Below are 27,513 nucleotides of genomic sequence, written 5' to 3' on the forward strand. Positions count from 1 at the left end.
AAGTTATGCTCCCTTCAAATGCTGACGGAAATATGAGAGACCCAACCAGTAAAACAACTGGAAATCTCGGATTTTCAGTGCTACGGGAACTGTCGAGGTGCGCCGTTTAGGTTACTTGGAGCACGGGAGCCGTGCAATAACCGATGGTAAAAGTGATGTATTCAAGCCATTTTGGCTAATACATTTCTTAAAACATAAGTTACAAGCACGGTGCGCGTTTTGTGCAGCACAAAGCAAGTCCGTGCTGCTTGACGTCTCAATAAAAATAACAGGCGCCAAAACGGTAACATTTGTTCAGGGTTTGTTTTGCTATAATTTCTAACCAAAAACACTTGTATGTACGTACGACTTCTGAAGTCAGAAGTACAAGCTTACGAGGAGTACTTGAAGGCAACAGGCAAACCCAGTGGCTACAGTGGGAAGGCTTCAAAATGGTGGTATGTATCGCTACAGCATGTCGTGGTGTAAACAAACAACCAGTTTGGCTGAATGAGTGAATTAAAAACCCTCCTGTTGTTCTATATGTGACAGAAATTTGGGCTGCAATTCAAAGCCTCGTTGGAAAATGTCACCGGCGTGCGACCAGTGGGCGACGACTTCCGCTGGTTTCTGAAGGTAGCTGTCAAGCTAGCATGTCAGCTCACCTCTCTCTCTCTCTCTCTCTCTCTCTCTCTCTCTCTCTCTCTCTCTCTCTCTCTCTCTCTCTCTCTCTCTCTCTATATATATATATATATATATATATATATATATACCTCTCTCTCTTACACTCAACATTTTTCAACAGTGTATAGTATATATAGCTGCTAGATAATATATAACAGATTTATATATTCAAATCCAGTTTTTTTTCTAGTTTTTGTGCTTTTGTGTAGTTAAGACTTGATGGGGCCACATTGCCAGGTGTTATGACTCAGGACTAGTCTGCTGATGGGACTCCTTTCTGTCTTTTCCTGATATTTTTTTTATCCAAGGCTTTGTTGTAATGACACACACACACACACACACACTCACACTCAAGCTAGTGGTTTTTTCCACAAACTTACAATACAACTTTGTGTCTTCCCTTGATTTAGCTGAAGTGTGGGAACTGTGGAGAGATTCCAGATAAATGGCAGTATATAACCCTTGCGGTAAGGACAAGATTATCTTGGTGTCCACACAGTGTGCTAACAGTAACAGTATTGTAACACAAGTGGACACACTATCCAACCTGTCTTTTGTGTCCTAGGAGAGTGTACCACTAAAAGGAGGAAGGAGCAGTGCCAGCATGGTGCAGAAGTGCAAACTTTGTGCCAGGGAAAATTCAATTGGTATGAGCTAACACTGACAACCGTGTGAAGTTTGGTTATTTTCTGAGGTGAAATCTCTGAAAAGATCCCAACTTGAGTGTGATAACATTTACACACTGTTTCCTGACAGATATCCTGGGAGACACAATCACACCTTACAATGTAAGCAAACATATATCACATTTCTACTCTTAAACACACATCAACCTGACTGTTTTCATGCATTTCTTGCAGATAATAGTCCACAAATGACAAAATGCTCTTATTGCAAATGATGCCAAATGAACTGCACTGTAACTAAAGTATAACTTATCTGTTCCTAACTTGAAAGTGTGATTTTTCTTGTAACACCCATTGGAACAGTCCAGCTTTGTGCATAAACATATTCAGCTAACCTAAAGTCAGTTTACTCATCTTTTTATTTGCGGACAAGAGTTTACCCTCCTTTTTAGGCTAAATCTTCATGATGCACATTCATAGTATAAATTGCTAATTTTATGAAATCTGTGTTGACATGAGATGAGAATGACGTGATGCTGAATGAAAGTGCGTCTATGTTTCAGCTGCTTACATTCTCATCTTCTGTCTCTCTCATGGTATGTCCGCTGTCTGGAAGGCTGAGGACAGCGAGAGATTCAAGACAATGGTGCAGTTTGAGTGTCGAGGTCTAGAGCCCATTGACTTCCAACCACAAGTGAGAGCTTTTGATTCAATAGATATGATAGATAGATAGATTAGATTTTCTCATTGATATATCACTGAGGCATGTAGAACGCCTTTTTTATGCTGCCTCTTCTCAATTTCCTCCCTTTTCTCATCCACACCAGGCCGGCTTCGCTGCACAAGGAGCAGAGTCTGGGACACAGTTTCCTGAAATCAACCTGCAAGAGAAAGTGAGTGTTTTTGTTGTTCCCACTTTCCCTCAACCTTCCTCATCTACTTCTGCTTCAGTTAGAAATCTCCTACATTTCCCAGAATGTCTTTCGACAAACCCCAGAAGTGGAGAGAGCAATAGAGATAGCAAGAGAGAGAGTTTTCCCAGTCGAGAAAAAGTGAGAATTGCGCCCTTTAATCAGAACGCAACATGTCTTGTGGCTGCATTGCATTGTGGTCTATTGAGGCTACTGTTGGTGGAGAAATTGGTCTCTCTTCCTCTTCTACGATGGATTCCACCTGTATGATTGTTGAATGTCAGTACAAAGTGGCGGCTCTAGAAAGAAGTTCTTGCCTTTTTGATTCTGAGGGACTGACACCAAAACCTGACATTTACCGTTGATGGTTTAGATAGAAAAACATTCTTCCGGTAGGATTGCAGCTGTACTGGAAATGTGATGTCACATTGTCTAGGTTTGGCCAGTTATCCGTGGAGATAAGAAAAATCCACCATTAAACAACAAAATGTGCCCAGAAATACAAGGTATATCTCTAATAGCTGTTGACAGTGTTGGTGTGTTTTAGGGTGGATTTGTCCTTTAAATTTCAGACCCCAGTCTCATTTATAACAAGTAAAAAGAAACGCAGTAAAGTTACTGAAGTAGACATCATGATGTCTGTGTTTATGTGAGTGGTTCTTGTCACTGAGTTATCTATACAGCCATGTCTCTCATAACTTCATTTTGAATATTTCAGGATTGGACAGACTATGATGAGAGAGTCAGTGAGTCGGTGGGCATATATGAGGTCACGCACCAGTTCATCAAGTGTTGATGTCCTCCTATGATAAGCCCAGGAGATGGGATGACGAACACTGCAGCCAAACATCCACAGGCTTGATCTCTGGCAACAAGGATGCTTCAGATGCTGCGGCAGCGTGGTTTGGTTTATGGTGAACAGGAAGAAGAACAGGATGGGATGTCCATACACACATCTTGGATTGTTCAATGGACAAGGCTTTTTTCACTGCCTCAATAAAGTTGAAGAGTGAAAAAATATTTCTGAGTTTAGGTCTTTTTTGCACAATAGAGCTTGGATGGGGCTTTTCACTGCTTCAATACAACTGAAGATTGAAGATTTGATTGATTTTTGTAAATTTAATGAAGTTAGGAGATGTGTGTGATGTGTTCGTATTGTGGGTGTTATCATCTGCAGTGGTTGTAGATGTGCATCCCATTCATAAACCCTATCGTTTACATAACAGGAGCCCATTCAACTTCATTGAGAATTGCATTGTGGGATATGTGTGAGCAAAGGTAGCCAGCGGACTGTATAACCAGAGAGGAATAAGAAGGTGGAGAGCTCTCACTCTGCCCATATTTTTGAGTACCACAAATTGCCCAGAATCTGCACGTGACAATTTTTTGATCCAAATAATAAATTCCAGGTCCTGCCCACTTCCAGTCTAACGTGAAAATGAATAGGGATGTAAAATTATTGCTTTTAACCACATCCAATGCCACCATTTTTGCTTTTGGAGGTTCCTCTATTATGCATAAATGTATAGAGGTGGATTCTTCTGGGTTTTTGAAGCTGCAATGAAAAAAATCACTAGCCATACATACATGCACCATTTTATGCATTTTTTATCTAAATATATCAAAAAAATTCAGTAATGTGTTAAAATATGTTATAACTTCATCATATGTAATTTCTACTTACATGGTTTCATCCATTTTAAGAACAGAATAATTGCCAAATGGAATCCAAAATCCCATTCATTTTTGCCATAGCTTTTTCATAGACGGAATAAAAAATGGATCTGGATATATAATCTGAAATGATGACAACATTTGAGAGGGCAATGCTCTGAGCCAGGAACGTGAGTGGAAAAGTATGAAGATGCTGTGTGGCTGACTGTGGCAGATATCTTCTGTTAAAAACAGCTGAGGGTTATTTGGACGACATTTCACTAAAACCAAACATGCATAAGAGTTAACACCTACTTTTGAAGACCGGAAGCAGTTTCTTTTTTTCTACTGAGTGACTCATCTGCTGAAACATAGACGATCTTCGTAGTATAACCTGTCATTGCTGCTGCTATCTAGCCCAGTGTCTCTCTGGAGCAGCCACCTGAGAAGAGCAGCTATGCCACCTCAAAAGAACAACAGAGTATTTGTCATCGGCGTGGGGATGACAAAGGTAAATCCGTATACGTACAATTTCACTGTCTCGGCCTGCAAGTCGACATGGAGGCTCTTTAAACACTTACAGCTAGCACGGTTAGCTTGCCAGGTGCCAGTTGCTGTCAGTCTGCATTGCACAACCTGTCCCACTCCAAAACCTCAGCTTGTATTCTTTATAGTTAACAGCACTTTAGCTAATGGTACACAAATATGTTTTGTATGTGTATGTTATGTAAGTTATTTGACAGCTCAGTCGGCTAGCCACCTGACAGACAAGCACTCTGTGTAGCGATACTGAGAGCCAGCTAGAAAATATTAGCTCAGTTTATTAGGTAACTAATTCTTGCAATTTTTAAAAAAGTTTTTTTTAGTTGAAAATGGAATTGTATGTCTTGTATCTCTTGTATATCTAAGTCATTATTATCTAATCTAAGTCCATACTCCATGGTCATCAGCGTTAGAAACTGTGTTAAGGGTCATTAACTGATAGCACCAATACGTGCTAGCTTAGGTCAACCCAACTTTTACTTTTTAAACATCTATTCTGACAAACGTTCCATATATATATATATATATATATATATATATATTTATATATTTATTTATTTATTTTTAATTTACGTTACTATGTGTTATTTTATTGGTTTTACCTCTGTAACTGCCTTATGTTGCCTTCTCTTGACTTTTCTTATATACATATAGCCTACTATTGTTTTTGTTCTTACTGTTGTTCTGTTTGGCTGTAAAGCACTTTGTTCAAGTATTTTGTGAAATATTTTTAAAATGATATTATTTTTGTTCATGATAATATTGGCGATGTAATAACAACAATAATAGCCAGTGATAATAATAATAATAATAACAATGATAATAATAATAATAATAATTGGTAGTAGTAGTATTGGTATTATTTTTGTTGTTATGGTTTCTGCTCAGTTTTGTTGTGGGACAGATCAAGGCCAAAAAGCTCATATTTAGGCATATGGTACATTTCATATGATAATCAAATTTTGCCTACGATTTAGCTCCATTGGACCCTTTCAAGTGTAATGGTATACAGAGTAAACATCTCTCCACATGCAAGATTATAGATCTTTTTCAGTGGCCCCATGTTGCTGTGTTAGGCTTCTCACATGAATGACTCACTTTCACAATGTTTACCACTTAATATACTAATACAGCAATGATTAATAATTATTGGTAGATATTGGTAGAGCTCCAGTTGAAGATTTAATTTACTGTTTTAAATAATTTACTGTTACAGTAATATACCAAATATGTGCTGTAAATATGTGAATTATTGCCACCTATGTGATTTCCTCTGTATTTTTTCTTTATTATTAATTATGATCAACTAGTACTGGAAATCACAAGAACTTTTGTGAAAATTTGTGTGACTATTGTACAGCTTGGAGCCTCATTCACAGTGAATGGGAGACAGACTTTGTGGACCCATACAATGTGTTTCTGACCTTTAAGCTTCATATTGTCACGTATGTAAACTCAGGGACTGGACCCAAATACAAGCCGGGAGACAGAGAGCTTTGCTGAAGCAAGACGCTTTAATAACAGAACTGAGTCAGTTGTACAGCAAACAACCGGTAAACCAAAAGGCAAACAGAACAAACCGGCTGGCAGGCGAAGGGAAACAGAAATCCAAGAACTGGCAGGCTAGGATAACACAGGTCTTGGCGAAAACACAGGAAAACAGAGCTAGTAACAAAGCAGGTAGCAAAACAGGTAACTAAACAGACAAACTGACAACCACTCCAGGGGAACACAGACAATATATACACACACTGGGACTAACGAGAATAAAGAACAGCTGGCTGGATGGGAATGAATCCGGGAGCTGATTGGCTGAAAGCAGGCAGGTGAAGGGGGAACAAAGTAACAGGGCTAATGGGCTGATGGAAGACAGGTGAGTGTGTGCAGGAGGAGGGAAAGTCTGAGGACATCTGGGGTGCCTTCCAATACCCATACTTCCATACTATTTAGTATGCCAGAAAAAGATTTAGCATGTCCCAATTCATGCATGTCAATGCAGTATGCCAGAAAATTCAGCCGGATGCCCTACTACATCCGGTCGAATTTTGCAGTATGCAGGCCAGCATGCTTTTTTGGCTATTCTGACCCACAATCCTCTGCGCAGCGGAAGACACGTCACTTCGACTGAGCCGCATGCTGAGCCGCCAGAGAGAGAAAAAAACAAAACAAACAAACTGCAACCGTATTACTGCGACGGATATATAAGCAAGAGGGTCAAAGTTCAAGACGCAATGTGATGACGAAATAGTATGTCCCAATTGTCTGCCTACTACATGCACAGTACATACTTTCTAAGGGCAGATGTAGTACGTAGTGTAGTAAAAAGAAAAAGTATGCGATTTGGAACGCAGGGCTGGTGAAGTCTGGAGGATGACAGGACTGGGGAGTAGAAGGAGTGGCCGACCAGGAAACCGAGGAGCAAAACCGAGGAGCAGATCATGACAGAGAGCAGATCATGACACATATTATAGTGGTGCTATCAGTTCCAAGCCAAGGAGCAATGAAGTAGAGGATGTTCACCAATAAAAATGTATAAAAGACATAGGAAAAACATATGTAAATGCTGAAGCCTGTTGTGTGTTCTGCTTGCAGTTTGAGAAGCCTGGAGCCAGAGAGGACTTTGACTACCCTGATATGGCCAAGGAAGCGGGTGCTGAGTGCTTTCTCTCACATACATCTTCAGAGATAATGGACATTGTTCAGTCATGCTAAAGATATATCATATTAAAATACGTGCATGTGAAATGGATAGTGTTATTCATGTGCTGCAACATCTCATTATTCCTCCTCTCTGATTCAGGTCAAAAAGCCTTAGCAGATGCAGGAGTCCCATATTCTGCTGTGGAACAAGCCTGTGTAGGGTATGTCTATGGTAAGACCCTGCTGTCGAGACTCTAATACACTGTGTTGGTTTTGAATGTTGTTTACACATGCTACATATTAAGTCCACTGAAATGCTGGATACTACCATCTTCTCATATATATGCTCTCACTGTACTTTTGTAATTCGAGTGAAAGTGATGCAGGTGATCTTACCCTAAATTTACAGCAAAGCAAAAACAAAACGAATGCATAATTTTTCGGCAGAAAAATTGTGAAAAAGTAACGGGTGCCTTTTTCGCAATGTGTCGTGCTTTTTAAACATTTTTAAACATGTATGATGTGTATGCAATTCAATAGCCACTAAACAATACAGGCTTTTTATTTTCTGTATGGAAAGAGCCTTGGACACATTTTATCTGCCGAAACATGACCTTGTCACCCAAGCTTCAATGAGCACTTCTCCATACTACACTGAAGCCAAAGCAGCGTTCCTCTTTAGCAAACAATTGCATCATTTTTATTTAAAATATGGGGACCATTTGTACTTTAACAGAGATGAACAGGGTTCACATGGGCTTTGAAAAGTTTGTGTATTTGAGAAAAAAAAATACGGCCTTAAAAGTTTTAAAAAATGAGTGGATGGCCTTGAAAGTACTTGATTTTTTAAATTAGAATATAGCACCCAAATTCATCATTCCTCTCCGCCCTAGGGTCAACAGGAAAACCCTCTGATGGTTATTTGCATTGATATAGCAGCAGTTTTAAAATGAAGGATTTCGCCATGAGTTCTCCACTTGATAAGATCATGAGTAATAAGTGAGGCGTCCATGATGTCTAATTTTGATCAATGTCATGTCTTACCCCCAAGAATACCAATTTTGAGTCCTTGAATTTCATCAGACAGAGCTCAAAATGAGCTTTCCAATAAAATACAAAACACCCCTTCCATACCAAACCCTCTATATACTCTAATAAATGGTACATTTTATGATGTTTTTGTCATATCAACAAGGAAAGTCAGTGGGTGGAGCAACCAGGGCAATTTAAGGAGTTTTACTGAACAGTTTACCCAATATACATACATACAAATCCATGCATTACACGTTCCAATAGAAAAGCTTTCTTCAGGCTGCCGTCAAACTTCAGTTAAGGTCTTTGCATTGCGCTGGAGGAGTTCTCTCATTTTTTGCATTATTTCAATACCAAATTTGAAGTCTCTCACACATGCTGAGTAACATGCTGAGTGAAAAGAACAAAACAGAAAAGCATCTCATCCCCTGCCCTCCTCCCCCAGGGGACTCCACATGTGGGCAGAGGGCCATTTACCACAGCCTGGGCCTGTCTGGGATCCCCATCGTCAACGTGAACAACAACTGCTCCACAGGCTCCACTGCTCTCTTCATGGCCCGCCAGCTGGTCCAGGGAGGTGAGTTAGGCAGCAGGTCTTTGAGAGCTGGAAGATTCACACCCAGGCCCAATATTACAGTGTGTAATATGGGACATGTTTTAGTCAGTACTACTCTTTGATTTGTTTTGGTTCAGCAATAACACTAGATGATGAAATTTCACTGTCTTTGTATTTTTCTTGTGATGGAGGGAGTTTTTCAGTGCTGGCAAGTCATAGGTGCTTGATCATGTAGAGAATTCACTGCATTAAATTTGATGATAAATAATGTAAGGAATAAGAAGATATATCGTCACCAAACACTCATTCAACAATTGCTCATGCGCACAGTACACTGGCTCTAGCATTATGTGTGCAGTAGTTGAGCTCATCATTTCTCTGGTGGAGACCAGTTCCTACTCTGTGTCGATCTCTTGAATCTACCTTAAGCTGAGGCTTTGCTGTTAGACTGTGTGCAAAGACTCGACTCATAAGGAGGTCCAATAAAGAGCAACCTTTTTCTTTGAAGTGTGCTCTTGTGAAGACCTGCGCTTGAACTCTTCCCCTCTCTTACTGTAGGTCTCGCTGACTGTGTGCTTGCCCTTGGGTTCGAGAAGATGGAGCGGGGCTCTTTGTCTTCAAAGGTATAGAACTTCTTAGTGTGTGTGTGTGTGTGTACATATTTCTATTAAATGCTTGTGGTGTTATTGGTTGCTCGGGTTTAGTAGCATGGTTGCTGGTATATTGATTCTTTAGAATGTTGATATGCTGGCTTGGCTGTAGCATGCTAGCTGAAAAATTGTTTGCTAGTAGCATGGTTGCTCTGGCTGAAAAGAAAAGATGTCAGCTGGGGTCCCAAAAGACATATGAACTATGGAAATATATGAATATCTATGTTATGATTAAGACAGGAGTCTTAACTCTCAGAAGTCTATCATATCATAGTAGAGACATGGTAACTGTTCCCAGCTCTTGCTATAATTGTTTGCGGATACAATTCAGTTTCTGAACTGCTGAACGGGCTTTTCTAAGCCAGCAGTGTCAGCTGTCCCATTAGCTAATTATTGTCAATTACTCAGTTGCTGAGTAATGTTGGGAAGTAGTGATAAGCCTAAGTGTAGGGACAGAGTAATGGAAGAAACTCTAGCTGTATTTGGTGCTGAGAGCGGGTTTCTTGGGCTTCTGTATGAAAGCTCAGCCTGGGCTATGGCACAAAGGATTGGAACATCATATCCTGTGTATTGGTAAATTCACTGTGTCCTCTGTCATTTTATGCAGCTGTGGTGCTTGGGGGGGCTAATTCTAGTTTTGTCCTATATTTGTCGCTGTTTCGGTCTAAGTATGCTTCAAGTTGAGGTTGTAGTGCTAAAAATGTTGAATCATAATAAAATCATTACTTTTAAAACATTTAGACTACACTTATTTTCTCTAGCAGTGAGGGTCATTTCCTTGTTGTGGTGGCGCACCACTGCTAAATGAATATAGAGGCAATACTTGGTAAATGAGATGCTGGATTTATGCTGGATTGTTGATGTTTGTTTTCAACACTGGGAGTTGTTTTTTTCCCTTTTCCCTTCCAATCTCAGCCTAAACTTTATGTGTTTGGCATGTTTGTTCATAACTGGAAATTGATCAGACTGTACTGCAAACAGGAGTATATATTGTGACCAATCGATATGTCTGAGCTGTTTGTATTCTAGTTTATTTGTTGTCTTTTGTAAGGTGAAAAGTAAAATATGATTTAAAAAAACATATGCTTTCTAGTACATGGACAGGACCAATCCCATGGACAAGCACATGGAGGTGATGATCAACCGCTATGGGATGGTGGCAGCCCCAGCAGCACCGCAGATGTTTGGCAACGCTGGCAGGGAGCACATGGAGAAATATGGTACATGCTGCACATCTGTTCAATGAGGGAAAAAGATTACAAGGTCTGAAATGTGGAAGATGTGGTTGTGACTTGCATTGTGTGCAGTTGCTTCATTCAAGCTTATAAAATAAAAGGTTTGTCTCGATGTTTGGATCTCTTCCAGGCACTAAACCAGAACACTTTGCCAAAATCGCATGGAAGAACCACAAGCATTCCACCAACAACCCGTAAGAAACAGTTAACTCGATAACAAAAGACAAGTATTGCTCATACATTTTAGGTGGTACTAATACAAATAGTAATATGAAGTAAATTGGAAATGATGAATAGATTAAATCTGCACGTTATTTGCACTTACTATTGAGTGCATTTGTGTACTACAGGTAGTATATGATTGGGCTGTTAGGTTGTTTGACCGTTTTTCAATTCAAGTGTGTACTTATGTGTGTGTGTGTGTGTGTGTGTGTGTGTACATGCAGGTATTCCCAGTTCCAGGAGGAGTATAGTCTGGGGCAGGTTATTAACTCCAGGAAGGTGTTTGATTTCCTCACTCTCCTGCAGTGTTGGTAAGAGGCTCACAAACTTATAAGATAACAGTATTATCTTACCTTTTGAAAATCTCCAAATTGTCCACAGTAAACAAGCATAGTACACAAATGTAGCTATGCTGTGAGAGAGGCTGGGAAGCAGTAGTCATTTCCATTTGATCCAAGTACAGATTGTGAGCTTGGAATTGACAAATCATGCTTTGCAGGTTGCATATTTTAGAAGTTATGTCTCTCTTTGCCTGAGTTCCTAACGTAACCATGTCCACTCCTCCCGCTCTCCCTCTCCCATCAGCCCCACATCAGATGGTGCAGGAGCAGCAGTCCTGGCCAGCGAGGCCTTTGTCAGGAGTCATGGTCTGGAGGGCCAGGCAGTGGAGATCCTGGCCCAGGAGATGGTGACCGACCTCGCTACCACGTTTGAAGAGAACAGCTGCATGAAGATGGTGAGAAACCTGGGATATCTGTACTGAAAATTCACAGTATTCAACCCTTTTCTTTATACTCATATGGACGGTGTCACAGACATGGATCAAGCCTAGTTTTACATTGAAGGAAAAGAACACCAGTGTTGGGCTTGGGCTACTCATAAAAGTATTTTGTTACTCATTACTGGTCACTCATTTACAAACTAATGTTATTACTTACAGTATTACTGCCTGGGAGCAGTAATTTGCCACACTGCTTGTTATATTACAGTCAGTAGAGTGTTATTACATATAACACTGTACTCTACTAGCTGTCATCATGTTTGTCATCATTTTAAAGCAATATGGCTGATACACAACCAGGGGTCAAGGTCTTATCGCAAATGTATCACTTGTAGTTTTACGCCTCCTGGCAATTTCAAGATTTTATGATGTACTGGGCCCAGGGAGTTAACTTTGCATTTATGAGATAACGCATTTGAGGAGGAGCTCAGCTGTCATACATAAATTTGTTCTTGTTTCCCTTAAAGTAGCCTCCAGACATACTCAGGGCTGTTGTTGTCTCCTCCAGGTGGGATATGACATGTCTCGGCTGGCGGCTAAGAAGTGCTTTGAGGCCACGGGTCTGAGGCCTAGTGATGTCAGTGTGGTTGAGCTGCACGACTGTTTCTCAGCCAATGAGCTCATCACATATGAGGCCCTGGGGCTTTGCCCAGAGGGTGAGTCTATCGCTCTGGAACCTTACCATACAACTGCTGGAAGGCTGCAATGGGAATCGATAGGTGCAGCGTTTTCCACTTCTGAATTTCCTTTTCTACTTTTGAGAGAGTAGTCAGACATGAAAACGGCTCTGGATGTATTATCCTATTCTGCTGTATAATAGTATAATTAGGTCTTTAAATCCATTTTAAGACTTAGTTGACACCTTGCTTGTGCTGATAATATGATGCTATATATTATATTAGAATATTATGCCATATGGATTATGTTATGTTATGTGATATTACCACGTCTTTCACATCCACCACAGGTAAAGCAGGAGAGCTGATTGACAGAGGGGACAACACATACGGCGGCAAGTTTGTGGTGAATCCCAGCGGCGGCCTCATCTCTAAAGGACATCCTCTGGGTGCCACAGGTATGCTGAGCCTCTGACTCTCAACCACTGATCACCTACTGATCATATATGGATGATCTATGGAATAAACCATTCCAATTCACTCAGCTACCAGCAGAGTATGTGAGTAAAGATGCCAGATCCAGGTCAAAAAGCATTTGCAACTAATTCTTAGGGTTTGTTTTAGCCTGCTTGGTGTACCAGACAGGTGGGTTTTGCTACATTGGACAAAACAATGAGGGACAGAAGGTTTAAACAAAGTAAGTATTTAAAAGTCACTGTAGTATACCCAATTTTTTTTTACCTTATACTATCTGCATTGTCCTGATGCAGAAAACCTTACCCACCCAGTCCGCCAAGCAAGTTAAAACAAACACTAAGAATTATTTGCAAATACTCTTCCAGCCAGTTCTGAAAGGCATCCTTTATAAAGGTCTGAAACTTGTCTTTGTCCTAACGACCGTCTATGTTCACTAGTGGCCACCAGGTGGCGCCTCTCTCATAGCGAAGACCAGCAGGGTTGTAACTGGGCAAAAGTGACCCTAAGCCTGCATGTGAGAAGCCAGCCGGCTGTGACTTTGGCAGGCTTCCCCGTGTAATCCCTCTAGATATTAAACTGTTGAGGGTTGAGACGAAGCAAACGGTGACGCTGGCCCTCCACTTCTCACTCTTGCTCCTTCTCTATCTCTCTTCTATTGTCCATTCTCTGTCACAGTAACAGCTGCTTAGTCTTTACTGCAGAATACACTTGCCCACAAATGTCCAATACAACTTAACATGCTGATGCATTCTCACAAAAACAAACACACACACACACACACACACACAGACACATGCGCACACACACACATACTGGGGATAACAAGGTGAAAGATCAATGTCCAACAGGGCTTTGACCTCGTTTCTGCTTCATTTTGATTGCCACAGCCTGTCCGACACTGTCAATTTCTGATTTATGTTTTTCTTCGATTTGTCGTCTTTCTTTGTTCTTTTTTTCTCCTCCTCTCACTCCCCTCCTTCTGCATCATATCTCACGATCTGCTCCACCACTCCCTTGCCTCATTACTATTCCTATCACTCACCCCATCCTTCCTGTCACGTCTCCCCCTCTCTCCTGGGTCATATGCAAGTGCCCCAGTCCACTAAGCTCTGTCTGATTCATGGTGTTGCTCCTAATCTTGGTCGTAAAGCTCTGACCTTTACCCTCGAGAACAGTGTGAGAAGAGATTCCCACTGCCAATTGACTGACCTGTGCAGTAAGCGCCCCTGGGAAGCAGTGAGAGCAACATCAAGAGGAGGTGATTTTTACGTGTTTAAATGACACCCGGGGATCTTGACGGCCTCACTGGTGCGCAGCTTGTTGGTCGTAGCGAATTACAACGGACCTATACTCCACTCTAATGGACTGAGGACAGTGAAAACGACAGATGATCATCTTTGTCACCATTAAAACACATCTGTAATCTGCTCTTCAGAAGAGTTTATGGTCTGACTGACTGTTAATGATTAATTAGCATTGCTGTGAAAGAATCTTATCTTTATTCTGTAAATTATCATTCATCAGAGGTGATTTCTGGAGGCATTGTGTGACGAGGCCATGCCAGAAGTTATTTACATGTTTTAAGAATTGTCTGAAAAACCCTGTGTTTCCCCACTGGCTTTTACAATTAACATTGCATTCACACAGACAAGACCTATGGGAGCAGATTAGGAGTGTGCTGCAGAATGTAGACGACACACCACGAAGAGGTCTTTACCCTTAAGTCCTTTAGCTTATTGGGATAATGGGGAAATGCAAAAGCCCATTAACCAGATGGGATAAAATGCTTAGCTTTAACGCTAACACAGGAGCTGGCCCCAGCAAGATTAGGGAGCGAGTTGTCAGATTAGGAGTCAAGTTGTCACCCCCTTTGAATGCGAGAAGGGAGTTGGAGGAAATTGTGTTTTACAGATGGACAGTGTATTAGCATTTTGACCATGGGAACCCACACATACACTGTGTAGGTGTATTTTTTAATGCTAATAATTTGCTCAGTTTTTCAATAAAGATAACAAAATAATCTTCCCTGAAATTTGATTTGTAGGCCAGCAATTCTGCACTAGGAGGCTATCTGAACCACATTTTCCCTCTGATTAAAAATAATTGCAACCAACCTCTTCGGAGGTATTCGCCAGCATTGCACTTTTGATATTGTTCTAATTAATTCTGGATAAGGTATTTCTTTCCTGATGGTAGAAATGTTGTTGTGGATGGCAGTACCTCTACCCACACACATATACCACAGCCGTCATTAGGTATTACCAGATATACTTGAGAATCAATGCAATGTCTTTGGAATGATATTTCAGATGGTGTTTCCTATCACCATCCAGGAGTCCAAGCCCCTCTGCTTTACCCCCCCAACAGCCAGGGACACACACCCACCTGAGTGTTTCTGTGTTTCTACCAATGTGGGCAGATGTTTGATGCCGCCTTTCTGCATAAACAACCAGCGCTTCTAGGATTAAATGTGTGTTATGCTAAATCTCACAAGAGGCATGTGTGTATTGATTTAGCAGCCATCGCATACTCTTGGTCAAAGTGCAGGTTTTGTTTGTGTGTGTGTGTGTGTGGACATGTTCTGCCTGACTGTGTGCGCTCCTTTCAGACATATTTTGTTCTGTAGATCATTCTGTAGATCCCTATATCATTCTGAGGATGATTACTCATGTCTGTCTCACTGATCTCAATTCAATCCACTCACTTCAATCCACTCACGCATGACTTGAAACTCAGCGCCGTCAGAGTTGAGAACATTTTAAAAACTCCCACCCTCTCTCTTCTGCCCACCCCCTCCTCCCCCTATCTCTTGGTGTGTGCGATTGCTCAGGTCTGGCCCAGTGCGCGGAGTTGTGCTGGCAGCTGCGAGGCCAGGCGGACAAGAGGCAGGTCCCCGGGGCAAAGGTGGCCCTGCAACACAACATTGGCTTAGGAGGAGCTGTGGTTGTCACTCTCTACAGGATGGGATTCCCACAGGAAGCCAGGTGAGCAAGTTATCGCAACTATTTGTCAATCGTCCGGTCTAACATTTCACTCGGCATTCATTCTAAATTTGCTGATTAGTATCAGTAGGCGCTCTGAAAGTCAGGGGAGCTGCCACTGGCTAACATACCAGAGGCGAGATATTGAGCCATACATAGAACAGCTGCTTACTATGCCTAATTAGAGAGCCTTGATTTATTATTCAAAGTTTTCTCAAACATCATACATCAGAAGACTAACTAGGTGTATTATTTAAGGCTGTCAATTTAATGAAACAGTGATTGTGATTAGGCATGCCACTGCTCTCCACAGTACTGTTTTGATTCTGTTATGATTCAAAAAACTTTACTGTATGTTTCACTGTGGGACACGGCTGTGAAGACTCTATGAGCCTGACTGCTGTATCAGTTTGAGTTAAGCTTGGCTGATAAAGTTCCACACCAGAGATCCCAGGTTCAAGGCTAGTGTCCAGATAAGACGCCTTCTCAAAGCACCGGTCTGGTCGCAGCTTATCACGAATACATGCTCGTTACAACCATGACTATGCACAGAACACGTACTGCATTAGACGTATGTAAAATAAATAATAAATAAATAATCTTCCCTTTGCCATCCAATTCATACATATTTCTTTCTCCAAAGAGCCGTTCTTCTGGATGCATAATTTTTGCCTGAATCTTTCACAAGTTTAAACCCTCTAAGATTTAGAAGTAGGCTGCAGTGTTGAAGAAAGCACGTTTTGACAGATGAAAGCCTGAGCACTGTGCACATCCAAAGCCCACTCAATTGTATTGCTAGTAGCAGCACAGAAGAAGAAATGTGTGATTTAGACAGGCGGCACCCCACGGTTTAAAAGCAAACATGTAGAGTGATTTTATTCCAGCGTATTTTCATTCCAGGGCCATGTAATGAGACACAAAAGTGCCACAAAAATCCTATACTTTTGGAAATACTGTGTGAACATAGAAATAGGACATATTTCTGTCCATGAAAGCAACAGGCTTGTTGTTGGGAGCAACAAATGCACCCTGAAACAAATTGCAAAACATCCGGCCTACTTCAACATCTTCATCCTTAGAACACTGCAAACAGATGTGAAAGAGTTTTCTAGTAACACGTTTTCTAGTAAGAGGATTTGGCCAAATCACACATTTCTAGCTTTCACAATGCCACTAGGCGGCCAGCGTAGCTTTACAACTTAATGAACTAGGGCTTAACACATTTAGGCTGGAGTTGCTGCAGTAGGTAACTTTTATGGATTAACATTTATTCAGAAATAATAAAAATAAATTGTGTCATTCCTTACTTACAGCAGCTTTAAATGCAGTATAGGATTATAGCAGCTGCACCTTCTCCTTGATTTTGTGTTCTTTTCAATTCACCTACTATGCCTCTCTGGTGTCACTGGCATGCGTCAGTTCAGTTTGTGTGTATGTATGCAGGTTTTCAGGACTGTTGTTCACTTGATCTCTTGGGATCTATACGTCTCGTACAGATACTTGTGTTATGTTTCCTTTTGACTCCGTTTTCAGTTATGTTCTTGATATGATAACATCAAGTGGTAAGAAAAATAAAAATGGCTGTGCATTGAAGCATGCCACGTATCCTGGATGGAATTAAAATTGTGGTGCCTTGGGGCGCCCCGGTGGCTCACCGAGTGGAGCGTGTGCCATGGGGCTCGGTCCTTTCCGCGGCGGCCCGGGTTTGGGTCCGGCCCGCGGTCATTTGCTGCATGTCCTCCCCTCTCTCTCTCCCGTGCCTTCCTGTCTCTCTCTCACACTGTCTCTGTCAATGAAGCATTAAATGCCTAAATTAAATCTTTAAAAAAAAAAAAAAATTGTGGTGCATTGAGAATCGTTTTATAATCCAATAGCAGCTATATGAATCAATTTGAAACATGAGCTGCCTGAATCCATATTTTCAATGAGCTGTGAAAGTATTTGCACAGTTCTTGTCATGCCTAATAAACATGTTCTGTTCTATTGGTTTTGTGATAATAGGCATGTTGTGTTGTGTGCTGTGACCCATAAGTTGAACATGCTCCTTGTATTTCCACAGTGAATGCTCATTATTCATTGTTTGACCTTGTACTGTATATATACGCTGCCTAAACTCTTTCTGTTGGGGAAACATTGTCTGGATTGAATCACTTGAGAATTACATGGCCTCGGATATAACTGAATCAAGGTTGAAAGGTTGCTTAGTTTTGCTACCATGGCAGTGTCTCTTTTCACATAGTATGTGCCATTTCTCTCTCTCACTCATACTCTCTCTCTCCTCCTATATTGCTCTCTCTTTTATGTCTTATGTTCATGTATACATAAACATTATTTTTCCTGCTTCCCATAGGTCCCATGTAGTTGCAGTTCCCACCAGCTCAGCCAGTGGTCTGGAGGGTTTCAAAGCTTACAGTGTCTTCCAAGAGATTGAGAAAAAACTGCAGGAGGTAAAGTAACTAAGCTGAGTTAACTGAGCTTACGGAATCAAAAGGTCTGCTTCAAAGGAAATGTATATAAGTCCTCAGTTTTCTTTGTTCCCCTTTTTTCCTTTCTGCCTAGTATTTATTCCATAATAGACAAGTTTGACCGCAGGCTCCTGATAGATGTTCATACATATTTTATATATGGGTGTCTGTCAGAAGATGTTAAAGGTTGTTAGAGATGAGAAAACATTATTTGCCTTGGTACAAATCTAACAACATAATTGCTTATTTATTTATTTTATTGGTTTATTTGACAGGGACAGTACACATCAATTTACACTACTGTAGATGTGCCAGTTAGCCTATAGGATTGACTAGGACTAGCCTAGGACTGTAGGCCCTGGCCAGCTGTTAAATTGGCTACCTAGAATAAAAGAAGTATTGAAATTACTTGCACACAGTTACAGTTACATGCAGGAACATGCACACATGTGACTTTACAAGAACCATCAAGTATGACATTGTGTACAGCATCTTTCAAGGCACCAAAGACAGCAGCACAGGTTCAGTGTTGGCGTTTTTGGTTATTAATAAGGCAAGATTTTAAATGACTACTAAAAGCCTGATAAAACATTAGTTGTCTTATATAAGCTGGAACTGAAGGCAGATTGATTGATTTTCTAATAGGGATCATGCAGTCGTCTTTTTTACACCTTGAGAGGGTTAGTAACTGCTTGTTCTTTGCAATACAAAACCCCTGAATGACAGGGGACCATGCCATGTACTTTCTTATAAATTATACAGATTTTCCCAACTCAGCTTGAAAGGCTATTGAGTAGGCAGACTTGTGCTGCGCTAAAAACGCCTCCATCTCTAATATTTCAACACTGACAGCACAAGTCAGTCAAGAGGAGTATAGTTATGATAGGACCTGCAGAAATTATTCATGGCCATGTAGCATGACCTCTATAATAACGTGACAAGAAACATGGTGAAAGTGCAGCAGTTTAAAGTGCAACACAGTAATTACTGGGATCAGTGTGGGTTGGACTCTATGGCTTGTGAGCAACAGATTATTACTATCAAGGCTAATCATTTTTCCATGGCAAATCAAAATGGAGCACGTTGACCAATTATTCATATGCATTAGCAAGGCTTTTGCCAAAAGACGAGATGATCATCATAGATGGAGCTCATCAGCGATAGTTATCTCTCCCCTATGCGCTGTGTTAGGTAACTCTTCTCTCTGTCCATACATTTACAGAACAGAATGCAACATAAAACTACACCAAATCTGAGTCCTCCATTCATAATTTCTCAGCCAATCAATAGGCAAAACAGACAAACAGCTTATAATGTTAGCAGTATCCTGCCACTACTACAGCATAGCAACAAACATAGCTTGATTAAAGTGAAAATCTTGCATTGACTGCCTTTTTAAGGTTTTGGATTTATTAAAGGGTCATTAAGTAATTTATTACTTTCATCAATCTATTGGTGACCAAAGAATTGCGACAGCATTGCCAAGTCTCTGGGACACCTTACCGTGTTTCTGTAATGGACAAAAATGTAAAAGTCACATTTTCAGAATAGCAATTAGTAAGCTTGCTACATAGATTAAAGATCCAACAAAGACATCTAGTGAAGAGGTAATCTATCATGATGCGAAATAATACTGAATTGTCATTTGCTTTTTTGACTTGAACAAAATGTTACTTACTTAATGCACCTTTCAGTGAAATAAGCATGAGAATTTTGAATTTGATGATAAGCTGTCCATAACTGCTCCGGCAGGTTGTTGGAGCAGCCGGCCCCATCTGAATGAATGACTGTTCGTTGGTCCAGATGACACTGATCAAAGTGTTTTTGAGGTATAGGAGGATTCTGTGGGGAAACTGTTGGCACAAATCATCGACTGTAAGACTCAGAAAGCATCAGAGAACTCATAAACGAGTGCATGAGGCGACGTCCCCATGTCCTATTTGCAACACTGAGTCTGTATTACCGCTGGACCACTGAGTATAGCATATTGGACTGCAGGCACACCTGGGGTCCCATGTTTTTCATTTCTGCAATGCCTTCTTCACTTGTATTAAATGTATTAAACTATATTTATGTTCATAATAAAGTCACATACCTATTATAGAGGGTATTCTGACTGCACATGTTGCATATAGGTGTCCAGTTTCCTGTAGATCTTTCTGTGGATGTGAGGTGTGGGGGAGGTTTTGGTTCTCAGATCAGGTTCACTCCTGTGCCCTTTGCAGGACCAGTTCCTGTAGGTGTTGCAGTTTAAGAATAGTTCTCATAAGAAATTGTACCCTAATCACAGCTGCAATAGTTTCTCTTTTTGGGCAGGTTGAGCAATAAGGAAACACTGAAGAGGCGCAACTCTTGCTCTCAGTAAAACCAAAAATCAATGGGCTAAGTGTTTTATAGATTTTGTATTTTTGGCTGCACCGCGTGACATTACAAGGATCTCTCTTTTTCACTCTCTGCAGGAAGGACAGCAGTTTGTCAAGAAGATCGGAGGAGTGTTCGCATTCAAGGTGAAGGGCGGACCAGGCGGGAAGGAGGGGCTTTGGGTCGTGGATGTGAAAAATGGCAAAGGTTCTGTCACCAATGACCCAGGTATGCATGTAAACTGAGTTGTCCGGCTGTACGTTCACAAGGCCAAATTATACTGTTTGACTCTCTAAGGAATCTCTCAGAGAAATCAATTCTCAGCTCCACTGTCAGTGTGACTTGAATATGTTAACAGAAGCGTCACACGTTGTGTCAGGTAAACAACATGCCCACACACTCTACAAGCCTTCTGTATTCCTGTCATCGCTCTCTTACTCTTTCACAAACACACACAAAAACACCAACACACACACATACTACTTGTGTGACTGCTTTAATGGCTTTAGAGAATTCTTATGATGCAGCACAAGGCATAAAAACAGGAAACTCATAACGTCCCCTCCACACACACGCGCGCATACACACACACACACACACACACACACACACACACACAGAAACCTCAAAAGGCTACTTGGATGGCTTGAAAGACTACTTTTGGTGCAGCACAGTACATGAAAACAGGAAATCCATTAAAAGCCCACATTTCAGGACACAAATGGACGCACACATAGCTATCTGACTGCTCCCATTAGACTGGCCTTGACCTCTGACCTCCACTCCATCCAAGCCATTACTTCTGAAGTTACTGATGCTTTTTCATCAGATTGAATGTTCTGTTAGGTGGGAAACATCAAGATGTTTTGTTGCACATTTTGTTGTGCTACAGAAGTATTTCAGAATGCATTCACTTGGGATTTTTGCCAGAGTTCTATGCAAAGTACTGAAAATGAAATGGAAATTGGAGAAATTCATTCAAAAGTTTACAATTCAAGTAAGAGATCGGGAAAAAAAGTCTCCCCTCCCCTAGTTTTGAGTTGAATTGCTTCACTAGGTTGAATTACTCGTTGCTTTCATGTGATATGTAGCTTCATCTTCCTTTCTTTTTAACATATCTGATACCAGTTCAATACATCGTAATGCAGACTAGACTCTGCATCCACCCTCAAGCACAATGTAGAATGTATGCTTTCCTTATGGATGGTTTTCAAGATCAAAGTTTCAAAAGAAAAAAGAAAAGAAATCAACATGCTGATATATTATGTGGAAATGGCGAGGGGCAAACGTTTTCGCTGTCAAATTTCTCCACTTGAAGAATGAATGAAAAATGGCAGTGAAAAGTGGCTCCTCTGTTTTCACACATCCCAGTCACACCAGAGTCAAATGGCATCATTAAGTGAACCAATTACACCACACTTTGCGAGTGTATTCTGATAGAGTGTTCACACTAAACCCCCACAAAGATGCATTTTAATTTGTGTTCATTTTAAGAGATGGAAGTGATTTGCATAGATCTCCACAAAAACATGTATTTTGAAATGCTTTTGCACCATAAATTGCTGAAAGTAGGTTTACAGAGATCCTTTCAAAACTTTTGGGGATTTTACTGAATTGACAACAACTCTGTAAAATGTCATTGTTTTTTTTTCTTATGATGAAGATGAAGTTAAAAATGAATCTGACCTTTTATTTTTGTCTCATGTTTCAATTTAAATTTCTGCATAGCACAATGTCTTTTCATCTGATTCCACTGTTAGATTTGATTCCCACTCAAGTGTGGAGTCATGCTTACTTAGCTCAAACATTATTATGTGTTTTATTGGCACACATTGCCACTAGTTGCTGCACTGTTTGTTTCAAGTGTTCAGCACAACTTTGAGTTGAGTAAAAAAGCAGCAGTGTCAGGCGGCTTGATGCAGAAGTCTATTGTTTATGAAGATCAAAACTGTTTTACTCTGCTTTGAGAAGCCGAGGATGGCTTTGCGATAGAGATCTGTTGCTCTGGAAAACCATAAACCGCAGCAGACAAAACTGCCTTGTCTCTTTCCAGCCTGTTTAAAGGCAAAGGCAGTAAACGAAAGAATCCAAATCCATAATCGGTGTTAACACGTCAAGTTCATCTCTTTTATAACACATAGTTTTATCATCTAAGTGTATCATTTTTGCTAAGAAATTAAACTTTCGCTCCGTTTTATAGTGAATTTTAAAATATTAAAAAATAACAGTCGGTGTTGGAGGCAGGGGATTTAACCATGATCTTTGGTCCAAATACAGAAAGCTTGAATCAAGGACAGTAACGTTGATTTTTTTTTTTTCTCCTGCTACCTAGAACATATTTTTATATTAATGGAACTTTTCATCTAAATGTCAAGTGTAGGCAAGTCAAGGCAAACTTTATTTATATAGAACATTTCATACACAAGGCAAATACAATGTGCTTCACATAAAACAAAAAAAATACATAAAATGACATTAAAACGAAAGAAAGAAAGATATGTAGCAGTCACTCTCACACTGGTGACACCTCTGGTCAGCCACTATAACTTCTGAGAGTGACTCCCTCAATTTTTCCTCTCAAAAGGAAATCAATAGATGAGATCTTGAAGGATTCTTCGAAGAATTCTTCGAACGAGCCTAGAGTCTTTCCAGTGGTCTTACCCCAACGTATAGGCAGGCCCCACAGCCCCTATAGGACTTGTAAATGTTCCTATAGAACAATATACAGATCATCTAAACAGTTACAATTATAAACTTCAAGAAATCCTTCAATTCTCAATACAGGTTTGAGGATCAGAGCAGATAAACTACTCACCAGAGTTCCTCTAGACTCCTTTTGGGATCCTGTTCGTGACACCAATTGATGAATAATTTTGTATAAAATAGGTAAAACATAAATAAAATAAATAAATAAAGATAACACCTGTTACATCTACATACAGATGATTTAGCAGAAGGCCACAGAGAAAAGGAATGTTTTGAGCCGACTTTTAAAAGGAGCACATCTCAGTGCTTCTGGAGGTTTATTCCAGTAATTGGGAGCATAATTACTAAAAGCAGCTTCACCTGATTTAGTTTTCACCCTGGGAACAACTAACAGACTGTGACCTAAGAACTGGTGTAATGTGTTCTGTTTTCTTAGTCTTAGTCAGAACTCTGGCAGCAGCATTCTGAATGAGCTGGAAACGCCCCAGAGTTTTTTGGGGAGACCGGAGAGAAGACCATCGCAGTAGTCTAACCTGCTGGTAATGAAAGTGTGTATTAGCTTTTCTAAATCAGGTTTTGACTTAAGACCCCATAGTTTGGTTATATTTTTAAGATGATAAAAGGCTGATCTTGTAATGGTATTGATATGTTTGCTAAAATTGAGATCAGCATCCATAATAACACCAAGATTCCTAGCTTGGTCTTTACTCTTGAGAGACAGGGAGTCAAGGTGAGCCCTAATTGTCTGCCTCTTTTCCTTAGTACCAAAGATAATTACCTCAGTTTTGTCTTTATTTAGCTTAAGAAAGTTTTGGCACATCCAGTCACTAATTTCCTCAATACACTGAATCAGAGAATCTACAGGACAAAAGTCACTTGAAGAAAGAGATATATTGAGCTGAGTGTCGTCTGCATAATTGTGATAATGAATGCTATTTTGTAGAGGTTGAATAAAAGAGGGCCAAGAATTGAGCCCTGTGGAACTCCACATGTCATACTGACCCTTTCGGAGACAAAGTCACCGATAGACACAAAGTAGTTCCTGCCTTGCAGGTAGGTCTTGAACCAATTTAAGACTGGGCCAAAGAGTTCAAACCCAATTTTCTAGTCTATCTAATAATATTGTGTGATCAACAGTGTCAAATGCAGCACTAAGATCCAGTACAAGGATAGAAAGCTTGCCTGAATCTGTGTTTATACAAAGATCATTCACAACTCTAATAAGGGCTGTCTCAGTACTATGATGGGGTCTAAATCCGGATTGGAAATGGTCAGAGTGGGCATTTGAAATTAAATAGTTGTTAAGCTGGTTGAAGACAATTGGAAATAGATCTGTAATTACTTATCACAGAGCATTCCATGCACCTCTTCTTTAACACAGGCTTAATAACAGCAGTTTTCAAAGCATTTGGGAAAACAGACAAAAGAGCGCTGTTAACAATTTGCAATAGCTCATTCGCCAAGCAGCTAAAAACGTTTTTAAAAAAGCTTGTGGGCAGAGGGTCAAGGCAGCAGGTGGACGATTTACGCTGTTGTATAGTTTCCTCAAGTGTTGTGTAGTCAATAGCAGTAAAATTTGCCATATTACTTACATTATTTATGCGTGAAGGAAATGGAGGCATAACCTTCCTGTTAGACATGGAAGCACTGATAGTTTGTCTGATACTCACAATCCTATCACTGAAAAAGGTGGAAAATTCATTACATTTAGCAGTAGAAAGAAGCTCTGGGGCAATTGATGCTGGAGGATTTATCAGTCTATCAACAGCAGTAAAAAGTGTACGTGCATTGTTTGTATTTTCACTACTGATCTTGGCAAAAAAGGATTGTCTGGCATTTCTCAATTCTATGTTGTAGTTTTGAAGCTCCTCTTTGTAGATATCAAAGTGAACCTGGAGTTTTGTTTTTTGCCATTTACTTTCAGCCTTTCGGCATTCTCATTTCCGTTGTTTTACAGACACAGCATTTCTCCAGGGTGCTTTTTGCTTACCAGAGATTTTCACCTTAACTGCTGCAATGTCATCAATGGCATTCCTAATTTGACAATTAACATTTTCAACAAGGTCATTAATACAATGTGCAGTGGGCATTTGTGACATAGATATTGCGTTCATAAAAGCTGAAGCAGTATTATCATTGATGTAGCGTTTTCTTTTTTTTTACAATTTTTGGCCTAGCTTGTAGTTCCAGATTTATAGACACATCAAAGAAAACACAGAAATGATCAGATATGGCAACATCAATAGCAGCAGTTTTAGTGATATTGAGACCCCTAGTGATAATCAAGTCCAAGGTATGCCCCCGATTGTAGGTGGGCCCCGACACAAGCCTCTAGCATGCTAGTCAGCTCTTTAGCATGGTTATCATTTGGATTATCAATATGAATATTGAAGTCACCCGATATAGCCAGACAATCAAAATCTGTGGAGATTTTGGACAGTAGTTCACCAAATTCGTCAAAGAAATTGTTGGACTGTTTAGGTGGTCTATATACAATCAGAAATAAAGGTATTCAAAAGATGGAAAATCCCCAAATGACACCTGTTTGCACTGAAACACATCAAAGAAAAGAGCTGCAACACCTCCCCCTCTCCTGTCACCTCTAAAAACATCTAAAAAATTTCAATTGGGGGGGGGGGGGTGCAGAGTTAATAAGAACAGCCATTCTGCCATTTCTGTCTAACCAGGTTTCAGTTAAAAACATAAAATCAACTTTATAAGTATTAATTAGGTCATTGATCAAAAGAGACTTGTTAGCCAGAGACCTAACATTAAGCAAGCCAAGCTTTATGGTTTTTTGGGCTAGTATTAGACTATTGGTCACAGGCCCTGAGGCAGGATGTCTGCAATTGTCAAGTTGTTTCACTCTTAACAAATTTGATAAGTTTGCAGCATGGAGAGGGTACGTCTTGCTTATTCTACTGCTAGTCAAAACAGAAATGGGGAAAGTTACAAGCACTGGTGGTGGTTGTGATCCAGCAATACGTGTACTGGGTCCCAGCTTGATATGGGAAATTTCATGAATACCAGCTACATTGCAGTGGGGACCCCAAGGCTGTCAGTTGTTTGCTTCTCCGGTGTTGATCTCAGCAATGCTGGTCTGACACAGTGCGTTTGGCGCATCCAGGATGGAAGAACGTCGAGGGGGGGCAGGGAGGGGGAGGACGTCTGGGAGTTGAAGAGGGGGGGCATGGGCGAGGGGGACGACGGGGGAGAATTTAAGAGGGCTTTGGGGGTGGTGGAGCCTGGCTAGGAGGGCTGGCTAGGACGGGGCGGGGAAGGGCTCGGGGGGGTGAGTTTAAGTCCGGCATTCACCAGTTCTTCCATCTTATCTGTGAATCCTAACAGAGGGGAGGCGGGGGGGTGATCTGGAGGAACAGAGAGCTCCAAGCTGAGGCTGGGTTAGGGTCAGGGACTGGGGCTGTGGTGAAAGTGACTGGTTGTGAAAAGCATGAAATGCTTTTCATCCTGGCAGAGCTATTACTCTTGAGAGCATTACACTGAGGACTTGTAATAATGGTGGTTAGCATTTGCTCGGTGCCTGTAATTTTCTCTCATCATAAATGTAACTGATTTTTCCTTTTTTTGTTGTTTTGTCTTTCCTTTCCTGTGTGAGCAAGGAATGATAAATGTGATATTCCTGATGTATTCATCAATATAATGTGTTAATCTGAAAGGCATCATAAAGAAGTTGCTCTTCTTTTTTCCCCCTTAGACAAGAAGGCAGACTGTACCATTGCCATGGGCGACGAGGATCTTCTGGCTTTGATGACAGGAAAGATGAACCCACAGACGGTGTGTGTGTGTGTCTGTGTGTGTGTCTGTGTGTGTGTGTGTGTAGAACACAATGTTGTTAGACATCATTACAGATGAAAACTCTGCTGTGCAGAATCAGTGTCTGCCTTTTTTAAATATTACACTTTAATGAACTTTATTTCCCCGGAAGTTTCACTTTAAGTAGCTTCAAATTCATCTGGCCTGATTAGTAAATCTAAACTAGATGTCATTCAGTGATGCCAACTGCCAACATGTAAACGTTCAACATTTGTATGTCGTTATCCTCTGAGAATCCACATTTCTCTTTTAGCTAGTATATTTACTTTCTTCTGAAAGTATCCATGGCATCTTTACTGTCATTTAAAATTTCCCCCTGTAGATGTGAGCTCTCCCTGCTGACGGCACATTGCATTAGAAAGATTCTGTCTGTGCAGGTATCGGCCATGTTTGAAGCGCTTATTCCTAAAGACCACTGGCAGGGTTAATGTGACATTACATGGGAACCATCATGGTGTTTTCCACCTCCACAAAAGTGGATTGCCAGTTGGTCAGTGTTACTTTGTTCTGTGTCAGGTTTTTACCACATTCACTCTTTTGCATATTGCCAGTGTGATTGA

The 27,513-nt window shown here is 40.6% G+C and overlaps 2 protein-coding genes across 2 annotated transcripts; both read left to right on the forward strand.

The window, feature by feature from the left end:
- Positions 1 to 409: 409 nt before the first annotated feature.
- Positions 410 to 3,196, forward strand: czib (CXXC motif containing zinc binding protein). The gene is made up of 8 exons (XM_071516769.1): positions 410 to 437; positions 532 to 615; positions 1,074 to 1,130; positions 1,229 to 1,310; positions 1,420 to 1,451; positions 1,906 to 1,983; positions 2,117 to 2,182; positions 2,919 to 3,196. The coding sequence occupies exons 1-8, from the start codon at positions 432 to 434 to the stop codon at positions 2,994 to 2,996; spliced, it is 483 nt and encodes a 160-aa protein (XP_071372870.1). The 5' UTR covers positions 410 to 431; the 3' UTR covers positions 2,997 to 3,196.
- A 1,054-nt stretch (positions 3,197 to 4,250) lies between these two features.
- Positions 4,251 to 26,914, forward strand: scp2a (sterol carrier protein 2a; the record flags this gene model as incomplete). The annotated part of the gene is made up of 15 exons (XM_071516743.1): positions 4,251 to 4,364; positions 6,989 to 7,046; positions 7,197 to 7,268; positions 8,514 to 8,645; positions 9,183 to 9,247; positions 10,368 to 10,494; positions 10,640 to 10,703; positions 10,956 to 11,042; positions 11,317 to 11,467; positions 12,021 to 12,168; positions 12,480 to 12,587; positions 15,437 to 15,590; positions 17,938 to 18,034; positions 20,512 to 20,641; positions 26,835 to 26,914. Coding segments are annotated over exons 1-15 (1,527 nt in total), but the record flags the coding sequence as incomplete, so codon positions are not given.
- Between the last annotated feature and the right edge of the window lie 599 nt (positions 26,915 to 27,513).

This window comes from Centroberyx affinis, unplaced genomic scaffold (genome assembly GCF_046629955.1).
Source record: "Centroberyx affinis isolate AG114_WGS23_722 - 3 ecotype Tasmania unplaced genomic scaffold, CSIRO-AGI_Caff_v1 ptg000429l_1, whole genome shotgun sequence".
Lineage (NCBI taxonomy): Eukaryota > Metazoa > Chordata > Actinopteri > Beryciformes > Berycidae > Centroberyx > Centroberyx affinis.